Genomic DNA, 20,393 nt, shown 5'->3' with positions numbered 1-20,393 from the left:
TCTCCCCTCTTCTTTTAATTATCAATTACGATGAGAGAAATTCTCTTTGATGGCTAAAATTATACTGATAAAATATGTGATTGACAGAGTTACACCCCACGATTAGATCTATTGTGTAAGTAGATTAGCAATTTGTCAGATTAAAGGAGTAATTGAAAGAATAATGAAAATTGAGATATATTCATTAGATGCCATTGAAACAGTATACATACATATATTTATGCAATAATTAAAATTTCTTCTGAACTACAGTACAATCTCTCGCCCCCATTCAGCCGAATGAAATTATTCTCGAGAAAATCAATGATAACAGACTGTTTATGAATAAAAATTTTCAAAGATGAACATATGCCAAGTTTCAATTATGGACAATCGTTATAAGAAAAACGTGTTTTGTAATTAATTGAATTCTGTCTCCATCTGCATACAAAATTGCATTCGAATTAGATTCAAATATGTTCTAAATTCTTACTTAATAACTTGTTTAACCAAATTAGTTCGGTAATTGATAATAAGTGAAGTGTGCAGAACGCGATCAATAAACTTTCCATAAAGATTATTTTTAAAAAATAGTATGGAATGCAAACGAGATTAGAGAAAATTTTCTTTTGCCAGTGCCTTTTTCATCGATAAACCGACAACTACGGAGGACAGTTCTTGAAGCCTGTGAGCAATTCACGAAGTTTCACACGTACATTTGCTTACAATTATTACAAATTATTGAATTAATGAAATTCTCTCTAGTGGCCGATCTCTTTGGTTTTCATAATGAAGAATAATGTATAAAGGCATCCTGAAATGCTAATTGAAATTCCACTCCCTCCGCTTCTGAGTGAAAGTGAACAAGTCCATCCCCACTGTGTGAGATAATTACGTTTTTATTAACTGTATTACAACAAACACTCCATCTCCCTGAATCAAATAATCCTCCGTAATCCTCATACTACACATTCATAAGCGGCAAAAAAATATTGCCACCAACACACCACCAATGACCCATTGTTTCTTATACATACATATAATGAAGAGCAATCCAAGTTTATTGATCATATTAAATTTCTGAATAATGAAAACATGATTATTGTATTTATACCACGCAAACGACAACAAGGGGAAATAAAAAGAGCAAGAGAAAGATGCGATGAAAAAAATGAAAACTGAGAGGTATTAAAGCGAAATGTAGCCCATCGTCCTAGACCTTGTTTGAGGGTGAAAGTAAGGCCGTGTCAATCGTCGTTGCTTCAGTAGCTATCTCTGTTCTTCGTTGATGTTTGAGGCTACAAACAAAACTAGACCTAATAAGCCGACAGAATTATCAAGACGATTGAATGTAAAAAGCGCAGGCTCCCCTCGCAATAAAATAGTCATATTCGTCACGAGCGTCATTGGAAAGTTTCACTTGCTTGAGGATCCGGTTGATCCAGTTTTCGTTATTTTTTTTCTTCACGAATAAAATTCTTTCACTTATTTTTTGTCTGCCAAATGTCAGGATTAGAATACTTGGAACTCGAGAAATATTCTTTTTCGGTGGATGAACGCTGGTTGTTATAGTTGCCATGAATTATTCACAGGGATTTTCTATTAGGTCATCACAGGCCTCCTATTCAGTGATGAAATACTTTCTCAATTGATGGAGTTTTTGATACATTCATTGAAATGGTTTGATAATTTTTTTGATTATTAATTGAAAAATCGTTAGATGATAAAATGAAAATTTCTGTTCCGAGGTTTTCTTCGGAAATATTCTGGATGCATATCTGTCTCTCTCTCTCTCTGTCTCCCTCACTGTCACCTTGTTATTGTACTGATTATTGCAAAACTTTTGTCACCTCCTAGTATTTTATTAGTACTTGACGGGTGAATGAATATGATCATATCACCATTGCTCCGATAAAAAAAATCAATTTTGTCGAGATATTTGGGGTAGATTGGAAAAAATTCAAGATCTGAGCCTGGGCTTTTGGGAATAAGAAAATTAATCCGACATTTCTCTCATCTTGGAATGTTTTGTTAGCATCTGAGCAAGCAATAATTAATTATTATTACCCATGATTATAATATCGATGAAATATTGGTCATTTGATAGAGTTTTTTTCTTGTTGTAGTATTTGAACAAGTGGAGGTGTCTAACTGTAGGTCAGCCACACCGGTAACTGGTATGTGGGTCATGCTTGCGAGGCATCGTTCGGACGTCCTGTGTGGTGTCGAATGTCTAATATAAAAACCAGTCTTCTTCCTTTCTCGGTTCCTGGTTCTTGATTATTATCATGGTCACTTGTGTGTGAGGTGTGTAGTCCTTGGCCCCCGATACAGCGGAAATTACGATATGTATGTACGGCTGTATCCAGTGTGGGTAAGCGTGAAAGTAAGATCAGTTTGCTCTCACCGCTCCGACCCAGGTTGCCATGAGAACTCGAAATCATTAATATTGCAACTCAATGAAATAATTTGAGGGAAATAAAGCTTTTGAGTGGAGAGTATGGCAATCAGTGGTAAAGAATAATAGAATTTCTTTGTTCTATTCTATTATTTAATGGTTGATGAAGAAATTCGATAAATTTGCGTTAAAAAAATGCCAAGTCATTGAAATTTATTTCTCATTAAAAGTTGATACTGCTAAAATCACTCGAAAGTTTTCTCTTAATAACTGAAAATATCCCCCTCCTCTTCTCCCCCCAGAATTCCAATCTACATAACTTCATAAACGACTCCCTAACGACACGGATAAACTTGGAGTTTTCCTGATGGCAGGAGGCCTCTCTCTTTCGAGTGGTTAAACTAATTCTCGAAAGGAAACGATGTTGAGATGTTGAGAGCAAAATGAAATGAATCTCAATTCGTTTACCCGGCCTATCTCTTCATCAATTTATTTAATACGTATTTACTAGTTTTTAATGAAATGAGAGAATGAAGAAAATAGGTACCAATTTGTTGCGGTTGGTATAGCACATTGAATTATCGCCGTGACCCACTTCCGGTCAAGTTCATTGCTCATCGGATCTCAGCGCGCCAGCCTTCGTGATTCAGTCACGTACTTTTTCATCCAGCATTTCAGTAATTACCAAGTAATTACCAAGACGGAAAATGAAAGGGCCCTAGCATTCCACTTCCAAGAATGCTACTTGTAGGCGTTACATTATTATCCAATTTTTTAGCCTTCCATGGGATTTAAATGATCCTGAGCTGATGTTTAGAGAGATTGTGGCATTCCAGTTCAGTGACGTTGTACATAGTACATCAAAAGAGATGAAGACTTTGGTTGGGCACGTACTGCAATCACTGACGTTCAACAATACCTATCGAGAAAGGAGTTTTTTGACTCTCGGAAATCTAGAATTTCAAATAACTTTTTTGTACTTTTTACGAACGGATTATTGACGTCAGTGTCGGTGCTTTGATTGTTGCTCTCGGTGATGGAGAGATGATGAGGAATGCATTTTACTTTATGGGCGGGCCGCTTTCACCTGCGGCTGCTGAATGACGTTACGCAGCTGGAGGTCGAAGGAAGTCTATCCTCTTTTCTTCTTTTTTATGAGTAGATTATTCTTGTTTGTTTTTTTTTCTCATTTCAATCAAGCTTGATCATATGGGAATTGTGGTGTGAATGACCTACGTAATCTGTGATGAAATCTGGAATCCAAGGGGAAGGGAAATGTCAAACTATCGGTCTGGAAACTGTCTGGGTTTTGGAGACAATCCACTATGTTTTTAGGTGAAATTTCAAGAGTAATATTATGATAGTGTCCATAAAGAATTTCCGTGGATTTTTCAATAGTTTTTCTCTAGTACGAATTCACAATAGAATTGCACATGTATATTGGTGCTGTTGCCTTCGGTTCGAAGTCAATTCATCTACATGAATAAAAAAATTCGTGGCAATAGTGCAAAAGTAAAATTTGGAGAAAAAAAATGTGATTAAAAATGACTGGAGGAAGTTCGAGTACTTGTATCGCTTGCCAAGTGGATAGTTTGTAACTAGTGGAAGAAACAAGACGTAAGAAATCGTGACACGATTTTCCAACTTTTCTCTAACAAATAGACGTTAAGAATTATCCAAAGGTAATTTTAATTCACAACATAAAAAGTTTGCAGAGTTACGTGTCGTAAGTTAATTAGTTGAAACATGTAGATGGAGTTTATGAGTTCAAGAGCCATGAAGTTATATCCTCTTATCCGCTTCAATGCCCTTCAATGTTCCTCATCTTTCCCAAATTCTAAACGGCAGAATCGAAAAGAAAATGGAAAATTGGAATAAATAAACTACACGATAAATTTCAATTTTCTGATAGATTTAAATAAAAAATTTACTGGACATTCTTCAACTGATGCTGCGACTGATATTAAAGGAAAAAAAAGAAATTGAATGGTGTAGAATTTTTGTAAAAAATCTCTCTTCATGTACACTGTTAGAAAATAAGTGGACCGAGCCTATTCGGCGACAGATATTGAAAGAAAGTTTTGCTGAAAATAGCTAATAGATATATTTTCGAATGGCTAATTAGATAGGCTTATTATGCACGTAATATATCATTGTTTTCAAACAAAAAGTAAATATTTAAAAATACCTTATACAACACCATATTTTCCCAGAACCATTGATTTGCAATGGTAAGTGTTACCAATTGCCATTCTCATCGGCTAGGACCCAATAGCAATGAATTATACCTGTTAAAAGTGAACGTATAATCGTGATTCCGCTACTGGTCACGTATAGCCAGTTCAATTTCTCACTCGCTCGACCTATGACTCAGCCTGAAAAAACACCGATGAATGGAAATATTGCACTGCGGAAGAAACAAAAAGGAAGTCACTCCGCCATTGATATTTATCACCTTTTAAATACCACCCCCCGACACTTCTCCACTTTATACAATCAATTCCCTTTTCTTTCATTTTTTTTCAACGCAGCACGGACATGCCATTACGTCGAATGAAATGAAAACAATGCGAAATTAAAAGGTATACGTTTGGTAGTGAGTGGCAGAGCCACTCACATGTTTCTGAAGAATTCAATGACCGGATATACGGCGCCCTGACGCTATTGCCGCGTCCTCCTTCTCAGGATACCGCCACAGCCCTCTTCGTGTTTATCATCTCAAAGCTCTTATCTTCCCGTCATGTATCGTTTATTATTACTATTATTATTAGTATTATTTTATGAAGCTTTCGTTGAGCAAAAAGGTTCTTTCCTTTTGTTCATTTGATTTATATCAATATTGAAAGAAAGTTCTCCCAATATGAGTTTCGTATATTTTATCCATTTTTTATAAAACTTGGGATTATAATTGCATTGTTCAATTTTTATTACCCTATTACATAGATTATTCTATGTTATCAGAACGTGACCCGATTCACGCGCGTATCTTGAGCTTTGAGCACCAGAATAATATTGAATAATATGATATCAAATGTAAATAAAAAAATTAATCATAAATCAATGAATAAAATAAAACATGTATAATGTATTCATGACATGGGTAGAAAACGTTAGACTAGATTTTTTAAATGGATATTGGACTCGAAAAACCTCACCCTCTTGCAACAAAATTTCGTATGTTACATTAACTGCATGAAATATTCAATCTCCATCATTATTAACCATTCTAAAACATGGACGAGGAAATGTATATTAGTTTGAGTATCGAACGTAGAATTACATACAATTGTAGACGTTTGACCGTGCATAAACGACATACACTTGCGTGAGCAAGTAGTAGGGCACGTTACGGCCTAATGGACCTCAGCGCAGTGAAAGGAATAAACACAGACGTACAAGTTGGAACCAACGCCTACTGAGTCAAGAACAGGAGAGGCCTAGATATGCTCACACTCTCGTCCATGATTTTTATTTTAAAAAAGTCTTTATTATTTAAAGTTCTCCACTCTATAAGATATGTCTAGCCGATCACTTATACTCTATCAATTTAATCTTAATATTTGCCCTACTTACTATAAATTTTAGATATTTAAGCAATAGCTTGTTATTCATATTTCCATTAGATATTTTCACAATTTCAATCCTATTTTATTTCGTACCTTTGTCAAGTGTTGGAGATAGATGAGGTTCATTGTAATTTCACTGGAACTGAACATTCTACAGATACAAAACCACTACTACAATTTCTTCTGAAGTAACTTGTGAGATTTAATGCCGAAGGAATTTGAAATTGCAAATGATCGGCTCAGCTTCATCTTCCCAAGAAACGAAGCTCTGACCTGTTGAAACTCTGTTGCTCATGTTTTTTTTTTTTATCTATGTTTATGGTCCTTGGGTTTAGGTTGTTCTGGAGATGAAAGTCATTCGTAGGAAAGAAAACCGTGCACCGTCGAAAGTGTTCTGAATCTGAATAAATTCAGTTGAATTGTCTTTGTGGAATTCGGTAAGTAGATCGAACCCTTGGGGTATAGCTATCGGGGTCAAAATTCAGGTTCGAAATTTTATTCTCATATATTTATACGTTTTAGTACGAAAATCAAATGATATGAATAACTGAATTAAAAATTCAAATGTGATTTTGTAAAGCACCAAAGTTTTGTAATAGCCTATTTTTAACGTTATAAGTAAATTAGCTCATCATTTAAATTTGTAACATCATAATGAATTTCACAAGAGTCTGGTGTGTTTTCTCACCAGAATTGTTCTTATTTCCTATCCAGTATGTAAATGTAGTTATCCTGAAAAGAATTTAAATCATATCTTATGGCGATGTCCAATATATTTCGAAATATTTTCAAGCTTGTTTATCAATTAAAAATAAATAAAAAACTATGGTTTAAGGTAAATAATCAATGTTTATTTGCCTTTGGATTATGATGAGTATTTGCAGCAGAGTTGACCCAATGGGCACAAAGTTTCACAATAATGAACGTGGAAAAAAATTGCTGAATGATGATGGTTATCATAGGGTAGCGCACTTTTTGGGAAAATAAGTATTCGTCGGATGCTTACAAGTTTATCCAAACAACCATTGGCACTGTATGCTTTCTCCCATAACGATAGAGCCATGTCAGCATCAGTACACAAGCTCCCAGTCTGGGTAGAGACAGTCTAAACTTGTCAGCCTGGTGGGGAGTTCTATATAGGCCTTTGGCTTGCTCACTATCCCTTCAAACTGTCCAGGACTTTAAAGCCGCGCGGTAAGAAAATCGACAGATTAATTCACCGAAAAGTGGGTGGATAGTTTTTTTTTCTCTCTGTTCCCTCTGTGATTCCTGTAATGTATCAGTGGTGTACAGTGCTGGGGTGAAGTAATTATTTTTTGGAGAAGCGACCAATCAATAGTTGGAATTTTCAAACAGGATTTTCTATTATAAAAATGGTGAGTAGAAAGATTTTATTGTCTTTTTTTTTTGTTTGGATTAAAATATTGATTTTTATCTTTGGGAGTTTTCTCCACCCGAGTGCCACATGAAATGGAGGTCAGTGTGTGCGGAGCACTTTTCGCTTCTTGGAAGATCCTCTTGAGCTCAGGGAGGTCGGCGACCTACTCCTTCTGGGCTCCAGGGTTTCCAAAATTTATGAAATGCGGAAATGAAATAAAAAGTGGATTAAATGAATGATTCAACGAATAGTAACTTTACATTACATTACATTACATATAAGACGAGCCATCAGTCAAGTCAAGAAATGTTATTAGGAAGATTCAATGGTTTACAAGAAGATATTCTCATTAATCTAAAAACATGGGTAAAAAATGTATCTCGTGGTGAAGAAAATCATTGTGTGATTTGTAACTTCTTAAATATAGGTTTATTTGTGCCAAAAGGATGAAACATGTTTTTAATTTACATCTTTTCAAGGGAGAAAATGATTATGATTCATTTTATTCAAGGAATTTATTTCTTTTATAATGAAATAAATACACTAAAATTCACTCTTTGCTATTAATATTATCATAATACTATTCAAGTTATTCTATTGCTCATGACTGGAGAAAATGCATCCGTTAGAATATCTTATCTATAAGCTCATAAAATTACACAATTATTATAAACCGAGATGCTCAATGATGAAATATCATCCTTTACAATAAACTACCTCTCAATGTTCCTTGTACACGACATGTTAAAAAAAAAAGAGAAAATTCTCAAAACGAGATCGTGATTAATCGATTAACGGAAACCCGGAAGCCCGACATCACTCCAAAGAGGGTCTAGTAGAAATGGCAACTTTTTTATCTCCTCATTTCACTCTGCATCCTCAGTTTTTCTCAAGACACGTATTTCACGTTTTGTTTTGCCATGTAATGTCAGAAGAAATCTCTCGGATGTCGAAGAGTATTTAGAAAGAAATGGCGCTTGATATCGCGTGATTCAATATCGCGGTGGTTGTGATATAAAAATAAATATTAACAAATTCGAGTGCAGAGGAGAGGAAGTTGTTGAGAGATAATTCAATTGGAGGAAAGTAAGTGGTGACGAAGCGAATTGGATGAAAAATTCAGCGATGGGAAAAAAAGGAAGAAAGTGGGGCCTTTCGATAGGGGGAATCGGTGGGTCCGTCCAACCGTCATGATTTTAAAAGACTGCGTCAAGTCACAGAGTTGAGGACAAATAGTTTCAATAGTTCCATTGATTGACTTTCCATTTCGCCAAGTAGCGTAGCATGAATTGGAAAACTATGGAGAAGTTGGATTGGAATAATCTCACAGTAAAAATCGATGATTGAATTTTCCAGACACCATATATTATAATTGACTAAAATTAATAATTCATGAAATTATCAATGGATTATTGCTTCTACCTCGGCAAAAAATTGTCTCAGGAATGTGGTGGCCACGCTAGAAATCCTAATGAAACCCCAGAAAAAGAGAAAGACACGTAGAAAGGTGTACACGACCTCGTTTCAACGCGTTGCTTCTATGGCGTGTTCTTCGATCGATAATTATTCATTTCGCGATACGAATGATCCCACCTCTATTACAATAACCGAGGAGAAAGTTATTTCACTCAGTAAATTCTAATCCCACCTTGTCTCCCCATCACCAATGCCTTAAGCTATCGAAATCGCCTAAAGAACAAATAAAATCATAAATCCCATTACAATCGCGTGCAGTCAATCCATCCAACCACTTCCGGATGGAAATCACGTGCATTTTGCAGTGGTTAGATACAAAAATTTGTAATCATGTCAGTAGAACGTGGATCGTATTTCGAATTAGTGAAACAGAGCCAAATGAAACCGCTCATTAGATCGTTTGTCGATGTTTCTTCAAGTCCCACCCAATCCATCAATAATCACCATTCAATAGCATTGGTAATAAGGTATAATCACTGAAACCTAGATAAACCCCGCTGGTAGTATTATTCTTCAATTTCCATTATCATTCGACGTGAAAAATTATGCTAATTGAAAGTAATTTAAAAATAATAGGAGGAAAAAAAAATGAGGAAGAAAAATTTGAAAGAAGTTCCTCTGTCAACAATTTTCCGGAATCACTGTTTTTGCTTTAGAAATCCTTGGGTTCACAGTTCGTTAGCTCACCCAGTCTCACTCCAAATGCGCTGTACATTACAGCACGCAACGTACAATACAGTGTATAACATACATAGGCCGATAGGTGCTGATGATGATACCAAACATTTAGCAGAATGAAAACGGTGAAAAGGCATCATTCATGAGCCATCACCATGAAACCGTCTCTTTCATATTTTTTAGTTGAGTAAGTACAGGTGTATTAACACTTACTACACTTGTAGCACACCATCAGCCAATTAGTTAAACTAAATGCCTCGAATTATTTTCAACTTCCTCAACGATCGAAACTAGTCTCCAGTGTCTTTAAATTTGCAGAAAATGCATTTTAATGTATGATAAGCCCTGCTATTTTTCTACTATTCTTCTGCACTTAAAAGTCTTAAAAGTCTAGATTGACGAAGGTCGACAACATTCACTAGGTTTATAACAAAGTATAACAACTGGTAAATTAAATTAACTGGCCGTAAAATGCTGAAAAAAACTTGTTCGTCATTTTGACTTGTGGATAAAAGCCTTACAATTGTTCAGACTTAAATTTCTAATTTTGTTTTGTGAGAGATACATTAAAATAGAGATATTAAAAAATCCTCTCTACAGATTTTTCAATATCAATATCATTCAAATCGTTTTATGTTTTCTATAAGTATCCGATAATTGTAGGGAATTATTCAATAACCTTGTATAAAGCAGCCATACTGTATGGCCTACATAAAAATATCTGAAGGATTTTTTTTATCCTCTTCCTTGTGAAGTTTATAGCATAATAATTGAAATTCCTGAACTTCTAACCCAGATTCATCTCCTTCTACAAGTCAATTCTGAAATTTTTCCGTTCAACTTTTTGCTTTCCATTAAAAGAAACGTCTTGACAGCGTTTTTTTACAATGCTTCCCAGTGAAAAAGGAAAATACTTCTTCAAGTTTCCTTGTAACCTTCTTTTTTGTCTAACTGTCATTACAAAATAGTCAGGCGCTATATTTTTTGGAGTGACCTTTCATCATTTGACCATTAGATATTCTAGTAGCATAGCATTTCATGTGTTAAATAAATGGTTTTAATACTTGATAATTGTTAAAATTTAAAAAGAATAGAAAAATTTCAAAAATGGAATAAAAAATTTTAAAACGTGAATTTTTCTTCGCCCATATTTTATTAGAAATCCTGCGAAATTATATCTCAACAATATCACGATTTTTCATAGCCGTTAATTTGGAATTTTTCCTCTGGGAATTTGGAATGTAAGCGAAGTTTCCAAGAAAATTTTCTAAAATAGAACAATAAATAAATTCACACTTATAAGCTCCATAAATGTCTTTTAAAACAAAGCCTATTTCTGATTGAATATCTAGATTTTGAGAGACAGTGTGTCTCTGATGTTCGGCTTCTGCCTGAGCCTAATAGTAATTCCAGACCATGCATCAGCAGAGAGATGGTCGCGGCAGGTGTCCAACAGTGAATGGATACCTTTGGCTAATCCGAGATCGCAGTTGCGACAGGAGTCGCAGATTAGTCAGACTTCGACTCTACCGGAGCTGAATTTACCACCGCAATTGAGACAGGAATATCAGTCACAATTGTTACAACTACAGAAGACTCAGGAGAGTATTCAGAAGCTATTATTGCTGCAACAGCAATTACGATCACAGCAACAACTTTTGCAGGTAATAAACTTATTACCAGAATGACTTGAGTGTGATTAAACCGTTGATCATTTTTTTATGAGGCTTTTTCGATAGGTACAAAGAAATTTTATACTCGGACTCAAATCGTTGAATTTCACATTGGGTAATGATTGGCCAATATTTTTCTTTCCATTCACATTCAAACGTTGTATAGTCTCTTGACTCTAAGAATGACGATGGTGAATTATAATCTTTGACGTTTCTATGACTCGGCGTGTTGATGGAAAAAATTGAGTTGTCTGGGTTGGATAAGTCTATAAGTCTACCTATTCCGACAGGTCATGAAAATTAAATTTTTTATTATGTATGGTGTACGATAATTTTTTTTCATTTTTGAAGCACATCAAAATTTAAAAGTTATCTAAAATTAATTATCGAATTCTCACATATTCAAATTTTAGAACATGAAAGCTGCTATGCGGATATAATTTCTTATAGTGTCCAAAAGACGCATTAATTATTCATTCGTTCGAACAAGTGTATCCCAAGAAAATGAATGTTAAAAAAATGTTATGAAGTGAATTAGTTTCTTCTCACCAGTTTATCATGTATTTTTTCTTTCAGAATCAAGCGTACCTACCCAATGCCGTAGCCCCTGAAGAGGATAAGCAGGCCTTCCACCAATCTTCGATCTCCAATTCCCGCAACTTGCCAAACCTCACCCCTGAGATACTCACCCCACCTCTACCACCCACAGAAACTGTCCCCCCAGTGTTTTCACCTCAAGAATTCCGTCAGCCTTCTCACTCTGAAAAATACTCGATCGACAGACCGAAGGTATCGGCTCAGCAAGTCTCCGGCCCATCGAACGCCGGGGAAAACTCGGCAAATGAGGATGAAGAGGTACATTCCTCCTCCCTTTATTATTATTTCGTAAAGAGAGATTACTATGGCTTGTCAGATTCAAAGTGTACAAAATCTCGTTCTTACATACCGCAACTTTTGAATCTCATAATCGTCTCTCCTTAATTATCTTTACGTATCATAAATAAAGAAAGTGCGGAAGTCATAAAGTGACATTTTAATTTCCCACTTCAGATCCAGGTGGTTTACGTACCAGCGGAAACGCTTGCGCAACGAGGCCATCAACACAAGGAGGACAGAAACCGTGATAACAAGCAGTTTACATTCCCCAATAACCGCGAACAGCACCAACGCTACCAAATACTCCCGAATTCAGATCTTTCATCGCCGGATGACAACTCCTATACCTCTGACTATGTTCAATTCCCCAAGGAGTCGACGAGAACTGATAGCAATGACTTTCTAAAAGCAGTGAGAGACAGAGAACTAGAGAGACTGAATGACCAACGGCGAGAAATCCAGAAGCAAGCAAAGATTCAAGCAGCGGCTCAACAACGGGAGCAAGAACGAACGCGTCAGCGAGAAGCGGAAAAGAAACGAAAGGAACTTCTCAAAATAGAAGAAGCGGCTAGACAAAGGGAATTGGACAGAATCAGAGAGGCTCGCGAGCGTCAACGACTTCAGGAACTGGAACGCGAGAAGGAAAGAGCAGCCAAGGCGAGACAAGCGGAGATAGATCGATTGGCCTCACTGGAACGTCAGAAGAAGCTGGAGCTTGAGAAACTAGCGCGTAAAGAAGAGGAACGAGCTAAACAACTTGCTGAGAAGAGGGAGAAGGAGGCATCTGAGTCTGTCCAACAGGAATACGTTGGCAATAATTATCATCAGCAGCACTTAACTGAGTCGGGTAAGCAAAAACATAACCGGAACCGGGCGAAACCTAGACTGCGAGCCCACCATAAAAACCCTCAAGATCATATTGAACGAAGTCACGACACCTCCACTTCAGCACCAACGCCGAATCAACCGCCATTGGCGGTCTTCATGGGATCTGATGATCTTATTGCACAGGAAGTCAAAATTGTTGACGTTCTTCGAGTCTTGAGAGAAGCCAAGACCATTGCTGTAGTTGATCAAGTGACGTCGGAATCCCCAAAGGTTTTCGTAGGGCCTTCCAACTTAGACATCCCCAATACATATTCAAAATTTGATCTTCCTTATCTATCTTCATTGGACACAACTCGAGTTGAAAGAAGAGTAGATAAATTACCGTTCTTCGTTGCTCCTCTAAGCTTCAATCCACCGCCGGGATATTCAAAAATTCCATTTCCAGCCCCTCATATTGGATCTGTTATTGTCAACACGATTGATGGACATCTGGGAACAGGCCCATCAGGACCATCAGCCATATTGGAAAATAAATCTCATCCTAGTCCGCACCCCTTGATCGAGCCTAATTCATTTTTGTCCTCGGAACAAAGATCTACGTACCAATCAACTTATCAACCGGCCTATGAATCCCCAACTACTCCGAGTTACTCGACATATGGACAAGACCATGTTACTCAGCAGTATCAGCCAACAGTGCACTTTCCTCCAAGTGGAGGAAACGATAGGTTTAGAGGCCGACAGAATGGGCAACAGGAGCAACAGCAATATCAGTCCACTGTCCAGCATCTAGATCCGACAGAAACACCAAATGCTTCATTATCACCTTATCAAGAAGATTTGAATGCTTCGGCTAGACCACACCGTCCAGACTACCCGGAAGAGGCAATTTCAAGTTCTGTGACTCCAGGTAGTCAGAACGCCTACAGAAAACCCTCAGTTGTATCGTCTTATGAATATGAACAGGGAACTGTTTCGACAACGCCAGTTTTTGAAAATAGTTATGTTCATACGAGAGTTCAGCCGAACAGCAATCAAGAGCTGACGTCTCAGTTAGCGCAGATCAATCAGGTGACTCAGGCATTTACAATTTCAATATATTCTGTTGTGTGTGTTGTGAAAATTCTGTTGTGTCTATGTTGAATTTGTATTATTAATTTAATATGTAATTATCAAATAGCATGACTACTCACAACACCGACATGCTGATGATGTCTTTGCGCATCCCGTTCAGCAAGCAGGAGCTGAGCAGCATCACGGACATCATCATGCTGGAGAGAACTTCGAGTCTACTATTTCTGGGTCCTATGAGGATGGGGGACGCAGCACGGTGAATCCCTCGCACTATAATCTTCCAGCGGAGCTACCCCCGATTCATCCTCAACTTCCGGGATTGGTCAACTCCTTGATAGAGAACAAACAAGACCGGACGACGACTACAACAACAGAAACTCCGACGACGACGACGGAAGTGCATACATCGACCTATAGGACACGGACACGTCACAGGTGCGTGAGGGAATTAAATTGGAATTATGAATAGATAATGGAAATCATGGCGACATCACGGGTATTCTTCCCAAAAAATTGCCGAAAAACATCTTTCGAAAAAATTCCATGTCTTCAGTTGTAATGCTTAATATGAAGGAAATAAAGAGCCTCAATGAGAATTATCTGTTATAGGGGCCGAGTTACTCGTCCACTTACAACAACTACGACGTCTGCACCAGGGACGAGGGAGTCGAGTAGAAGTTCTCCCGAGAGAACAAGGAGACCTGTAAGTAGATCACGATCGAGGTACACAACTACTACAGAAGACTATAAAGAGAGTTACGAGCCCACGAGATCTAAAAATCCAGAGACGACTACAAAGTACAGTACCAGTGAGTCCTACAGGAGAACAACTGCTCCAAAGAGTATGAAGAATAAGAGTCGAACGAGCCCACGTCCCTATGAATCAGCAGTATGTATTGTTCATGATTACTCAAAAGCCCTTCCCCCCATCAATAATAAACGCATAGAAAATTACTTTTCCATTGAATATACTATAAGGTTTTTAATAATAAACTAATAGTATTCAATCATTTACAACCCACCGTGGTTTCCTCTTAAAGTTTTTTTATTTGTCACCTGTGAAATTGGAAAATTCTTTCAGCCTTTGAATCAAATTCAAAACACTCAGCCTCTAGAGACAGTCTCAGATGAATCAAATCCTTCGTTGGAGTCAGGTAGCTCCCAGGGCGACAGTTACTCCCAATACAACATTCCCATCTCCTCTGAAAGTCCGGAAAGCTCTTACCCCCCCGAGACGGACTTTTCAAAAACTCCAAACTATCCCCGGCCAGTACCCTCCCATCGAGAACAGAGACCATTGGCTGACGACACCGGAATCCCCCAACAGCACTACCAAGAAAGATATCAGAGTGGCCTTGGATACCAAGCGAGTTTAATTGACCAAAATGATCAGTACAACTATCCAATTAATCATGAAGAGTCACATTTGGGAGTGTCCCCTGCTCCTAACGATTACTACTACCCTGATAAAAGCGACAGTGTCGAGGCTTCAGGACAGCAAACTAATGGTCCAACTGAGAATCCCATATACACTCAAATTTTGGAGTACATGCCCGGCAGCCATCCAGGAGGACAACAGGGAGTATTGAGCACTGAGTACAACCAGTCTGGACAGTACTCCGGGGAGAAAAACAGTGGAATTATCGAAGATGGACATGGCTATATTCATGAAAGTTCATATGAACCTGTTGAGGTAATGTTGAGAGAAACTCTCTTCTTCAACTTGTGATCAATATAATGTTTCCGTCAGATTAAAAAAAATGTAATATATCAATAATGATGAAACGTGAATACAGTTTTGTTCTCATGTGCATTTTGTAGGAAACTACGGAAGCAATCATAACGACAACTACAGAAGCACCTGTAAAAGTTCGGCAACGAACTCGCGGACGTTTAAGTAGTCGCACTCGTCAGGACTCGGCTATTCAAACGAGTCCCCGCGGCTCTCAAGATGACTATGTACAATTCAGTGCTGCCACCAGACCTCCAGCAAGCCGCACATCGTCATCTCGTCAACGCGACAGTTCTCGTCGTGTAAAAACTCGTCCTCAGAATCAAGCGCAAGTACAAAGTGAAGGTAATTATGAGAATTTTGGAAGCTGAAAGAGCTCCAATGATCTTTAAAATTTCCTTTTTCATTCAAAAAATTTTTGTATAAAGAATAAGTAATATCTCAATTTTAAAAATGAATTGAAGCATCTAGGCGCCTATTCATCGAGAATTCAATATTCTACTCTGTATTAAAAAGTCTACTAGAGACTAAAAAGAATTATCGGTACTTTATAATAGGTCTGGGAAATTCAGAAAGTAATCGACAATAAAAAATTATTTGACATGACAAAAAAATAAGTCAAGCTATGGTATTGACCAGTATTAAACTGTTCATTTATTGGGCAAATCGAAGAGATTCGCCACCACCTGAGATGAGATTGAAATTGATTCCTTTGAGTTCCTCACTCCCTCGTTGAATTAATAAGTTCGTTCACATTTAACACCGCCCCTTATAAACTGCATCGATTATTCTGTTTGAAAAGGTGAAGGATTCGTTCGAATTCAGTCCTCAAATCGTCACAACCATCCGAAGACAATTGTTCAAACAGCAAAAATCACAACAACAACTCCAACACCTCTAACAACGACTGAAGATTCCTCCATTAATTCCGAGGACATTGAGTACGGTTTCATAAGGGCCCCGAATTTCAATCAACCCCAGAATCAAATCAGTAGTAAATTCCGTGCCCCGGATTCCCAAATTCAACTGCAAAATGTTGCCCCAACGGATGAGACCGCCGAAGATTCAAGTCCCAGTGTCACTCAAATTCCAAAGCATCGACAAAAATATCAGTCCCCCAACAGACCTCGACCGGACATCAAATCCACGGCCTCTAGCATTATCACAACGACACCCAGCCTCGAAGGATACACCAACAAGCCCAAAGTGAGAGCCGAAGAGCCGAAAAACCGAATTAGAACAAGAGTAAGGAGACCCGGTAACAGAAGACGCCCAGCCACGACGACAACAACCACCACTACCACTGAGGATGTACTAGACGGTAATAACAATCTACCACTTGATGAGAATTATCCGAGAATACCCATCCGTCATGTCGAGAGCTCAGGCGAGAGGCAGCTGTACGATATGAGTTATGAGACGTTACCGAATGCAGGAGAAGGTGCTATGAGCAGAGTTGATTACACAGGAGAAAACGTAAGTTCACACTATTGTTTCTAGTGTAATTCAATTATGAGGAGACATAAAGGAATTTCATTGGTGTTATTCAATACGAGTATTCTTGAGAATTAATTAATTTTCATTTAAAATAATGTTACAGTATCCTCAAGATTTTGCCGTAAATTTCGGTGGAAATTTCGAAACCGAAGAACCGCAGGATGACCTCCCACTGGCAAATCCCATAAAAAAGCATCAATCTCAAAGTAATCGACCTGGTCCTTCAACCGGAAGACTCAGAGCATATTCTCATCATCAAACAGCTGCCCCTGAGCGTGATATCTATGGCGCTGAGAGCCAGTGGTCAACGAAACTCTCGAAATCATCCTTTCAACCGAGTCTAAATCAACTAAAGCAAGACGACGATAAAAGCATTAATGGGGGATCAGAAGAAACGAGGGAACCAGGCCCGGAAATTATTACTGCCCGGCCAGAGGAGGCATTTGTCACGGTTTTAATTACTTCTGATGATAAATTGAATGATACGAAGAAGGAATTTGTGCCACAGGATATTTCAATGGAGTCCGTAGCTATTGGACAAAATACTTCATCAGAAGGAACAACAATGAGTTCGGGAATCAGCGAAGAAAATACTCAACATCCTATGAGAAAGGTGTGTACCTGAATTCCGTACAATATATGATATTATTTTCGTCATTTCCATTACTTTGAATTTCAGACTGGAAATAGAAGACGCCGCGTTAGAATTCGCGTTCGGCCCGCCTCTTCCACGGAAGACTTTGTAACGTCCGAGTCCCAACACATAAACTCGGCAGTGAACAGCCTGGTACAAGATCATCCAAAGCCCGAGAGTCGTTCATCAACTCTTTCTCCACCGACAACCCCAGAGCCCACTGAAGTACCAACAACCATTCCTCCCGAAATGCCAAGTGTTAACGAATCGATCGCCTCCACCGACGAGACAACAATCCATTATACTAAGATCCCGGAAGACCCCGGAACATCAGACTCATCAGACTACAGACCCATGAATAATGAAGATACTGTGGCCGTTAAGACCGAGAATGATTCGACTAAACCCCCAACAACTCCACAAACTATCCCAAAAGACGACGCAACTGATGAGCCAACAATGATCCCTGACATCGCCACCGACTCGTTTTTGATGACGACAATGACAGTTCCCAGGAAATCCTGGGATTCGGCTAATGGCTATGCCGAGTGGTTCAAGTCCAAGCAAATGAATTATTTCCCACGATCACAGGAGCAGTATGACGATAGTTCTGAATCCTCTGGAGACAATTCACACCCAAAAAATCATAGGAGTGAATGGAGCAAAGTTCGATACCCAAATGACCGAGGATTTTTCGGTTATGGTAGATCTGGTGCTCTCACTCCCACGACGCAGCTCCCGAGAATTGTGACGGACTCCGTTGGAGATTCGAATGTCAAAATTTTACCGGACTACGTTCAGGAAATTTTTGATACAATGAAAAACGCCGACGAGGAGAGAGTGATTGGGCATAATGGCGAAGACTTATGGAAAGATGAACAAAAGTTAATCCCATCCACTGAGAACTTGACACATCCGAACACTGGTACCGGACCTGAGGATATGGTGACAACGATGGGAATTCAAAGATCCGAAATTAAAGAAAATCAAGAGAATAATGAACGACAAGATTTTCCATATCCAAATGGAAAAGCTGAGGAGGGAGAATTGAGGGAGACAATGACAAATGCACCCTCTGATGTTCAAGTGTCTGGTAAAGACGAAGAGACAAATTTACTGACCTCGACTTCGGAATCTCCCACGACAGTTTTAACTTCAGCCGGTACAGATCAACCTTTTAATGAAATATCAACAGAAAAAAATGGAAAATCAGCTTCTGAGAGTATTTTGAATGCTCCAACGAAACTAGGAACGATCTTGCGAACATCGACTACAACCAAGGTCTCTCACATGACGGAAATATGCTACAGGGGTCGGTGTGTAATGACGAAACCCCGACAGGACAGTAGGAGGTGAAGTCCACAATTATTCTTCATTTATTGAATAATGAAGTGATAAAAATCGGAACTTTTGAAAAATTATGAAAGCTAGAGATTTCAATTATTATTTTTCAGGAAGGCTCTTCCTACTCAGAAGCAAGAAATTTTATTTTTTATGAAATTTCATTTTTTGTAAAAGCATTCTCTGGATTCTTTCATACTGACAACTTCTCACATTACTATACAATTCACTTCTTATTTTTCATCACTTCATTGAGGGATTCCCCTCACAAATTCATCACTTTTGAAAATTTTCTCAAGTCATACTTTGCTATCATCATAAAAATTACTGATTTCACAAATAATTCGCCATTTTTCCAATAAGTAACGCGCAATATCGTCATCATTGACCCCAATGCCAAATTCAAGTGAATCGATTATTATTTCCCCTCCTCCCTTTCCCCATTTGTATTGTATAAGCTCTAAATTATTCGTACTAACGCAGAGTTAATTACACGAGAGTAACTTATGGAAAACTCTTGTAACCCAGTCGCATTTCTCGATGGAAAATGAGGGACAGGTGCGTGTGGATTTTTAATTTCCATAGGAAATATCATTCCAAGTGTGTCTACGTTAGTTTTAATCATTAATGCAATCATTAATGTACGTATTTAATTATAATGTAATTGGAGTGGTTGGATTGTTGGTGATGTACGGAGGTATTACTCGTATCAAGTGATTCGAGACCAATAATGTATTTTGAATAAAAAGAAAAATATTACGAATGTTGAATTTGTTTTTTTTTTAGCAAGAACACCATCAGTTAGTGGAAATCTACAAATACAAATAGATAATGAAAAAAAAAAACCCAAGTTTTTAAGGGCATTTAAGTTTTGAGACGTCAACGAATGTTCCTCAGAGATGAATTTTGTTTGGAGCTTGCTGCTTATTAAACTCGAGGGAAGAAAAAAAGTCCCACTTAGGGAGAAAAAATAATTATTAGGATGAATGGAATGACTGTTCAACTGATTCCTCGGTTCAATTGACGTATTTATTTAGAGCTTATTTGTGGCAATTTTTTTAAAAGTTTTCTCTCATGCAGGAGAAAAAAAATTTAGAATTTTTCATTTCATTATTTCAATTTAGATAATTTTTATCTTACTGTCGATTAACAGTTGAATTTTGAGGGCGTTGATGGCGACCGCTTGGATCAATGCTCCCCTTCTCTCTCTCTCTCTCTCTCTCTCTCTCTCTCTCTCTCTTTCACGGCCTCAATTTCTAGTTG

The 20,393-nt window shown here is 37.9% G+C and overlaps 1 protein-coding gene and 1 long non-coding RNA gene across 6 annotated transcripts; one reads left to right on the top strand and one right to left on the bottom strand.

Moving 5' to 3' along the window:
* Positions 1-1,037: 1,037 nt before the first annotated feature.
* On the bottom strand, positions 1,038-5,013 carry LOC135168164 (uncharacterized). Of its 5 annotated transcripts, none has more exons than XR_010300003.1 (4): positions 4,566-5,013; positions 3,369-3,630; positions 2,925-3,296; positions 1,038-2,412 (listed from the first exon to the last, which is right to left on the bottom strand). It is a non-coding gene; the product is annotated as an uncharacterized LOC135168164 (long non-coding RNA). The 5 variants fall into 5 exon arrangements; XR_010300004.1 differs by having other exon boundaries at positions 1,038-3,296; positions 4,566-4,752; positions 4,833-5,013; XR_010300001.1 differs by having other exon boundaries at positions 1,038-3,296; positions 3,369-4,214.
* Positions 5,014-7,072: 2,059 nt separating this feature from the next.
* LOC135168124 (mucin-2) lies at positions 7,073-19,893 on the top strand. The gene is made up of 11 exons (XM_064132044.1): positions 7,073-7,319; positions 10,828-11,139; positions 11,725-12,003; positions 12,199-13,923; positions 14,033-14,361; positions 14,536-14,815; positions 15,008-15,619; positions 15,748-16,003; positions 16,461-17,134; positions 17,259-17,768; positions 17,835-19,893. Exons 1-11 carry the CDS (start codon positions 7,317-7,319, stop codon positions 19,143-19,145), a joined length of 6,291 nt encoding a protein of 2,096 aa, XP_063988114.1. The 5' UTR covers positions 7,073-7,316; the 3' UTR covers positions 19,146-19,893.
* The last annotated feature ends 500 nt before the right edge of the window (positions 19,894-20,393 follow it).

This window comes from Diachasmimorpha longicaudata, chromosome 1, assembly GCF_034640455.1.
Source record: "Diachasmimorpha longicaudata isolate KC_UGA_2023 chromosome 1, iyDiaLong2, whole genome shotgun sequence".
Lineage (NCBI taxonomy): Eukaryota > Metazoa > Arthropoda > Insecta > Hymenoptera > Braconidae > Diachasmimorpha > Diachasmimorpha longicaudata.
Note: the sequence above shows the minus strand (reverse complement) of the source record. Positions and strands in the feature narration are given on the sequence as shown.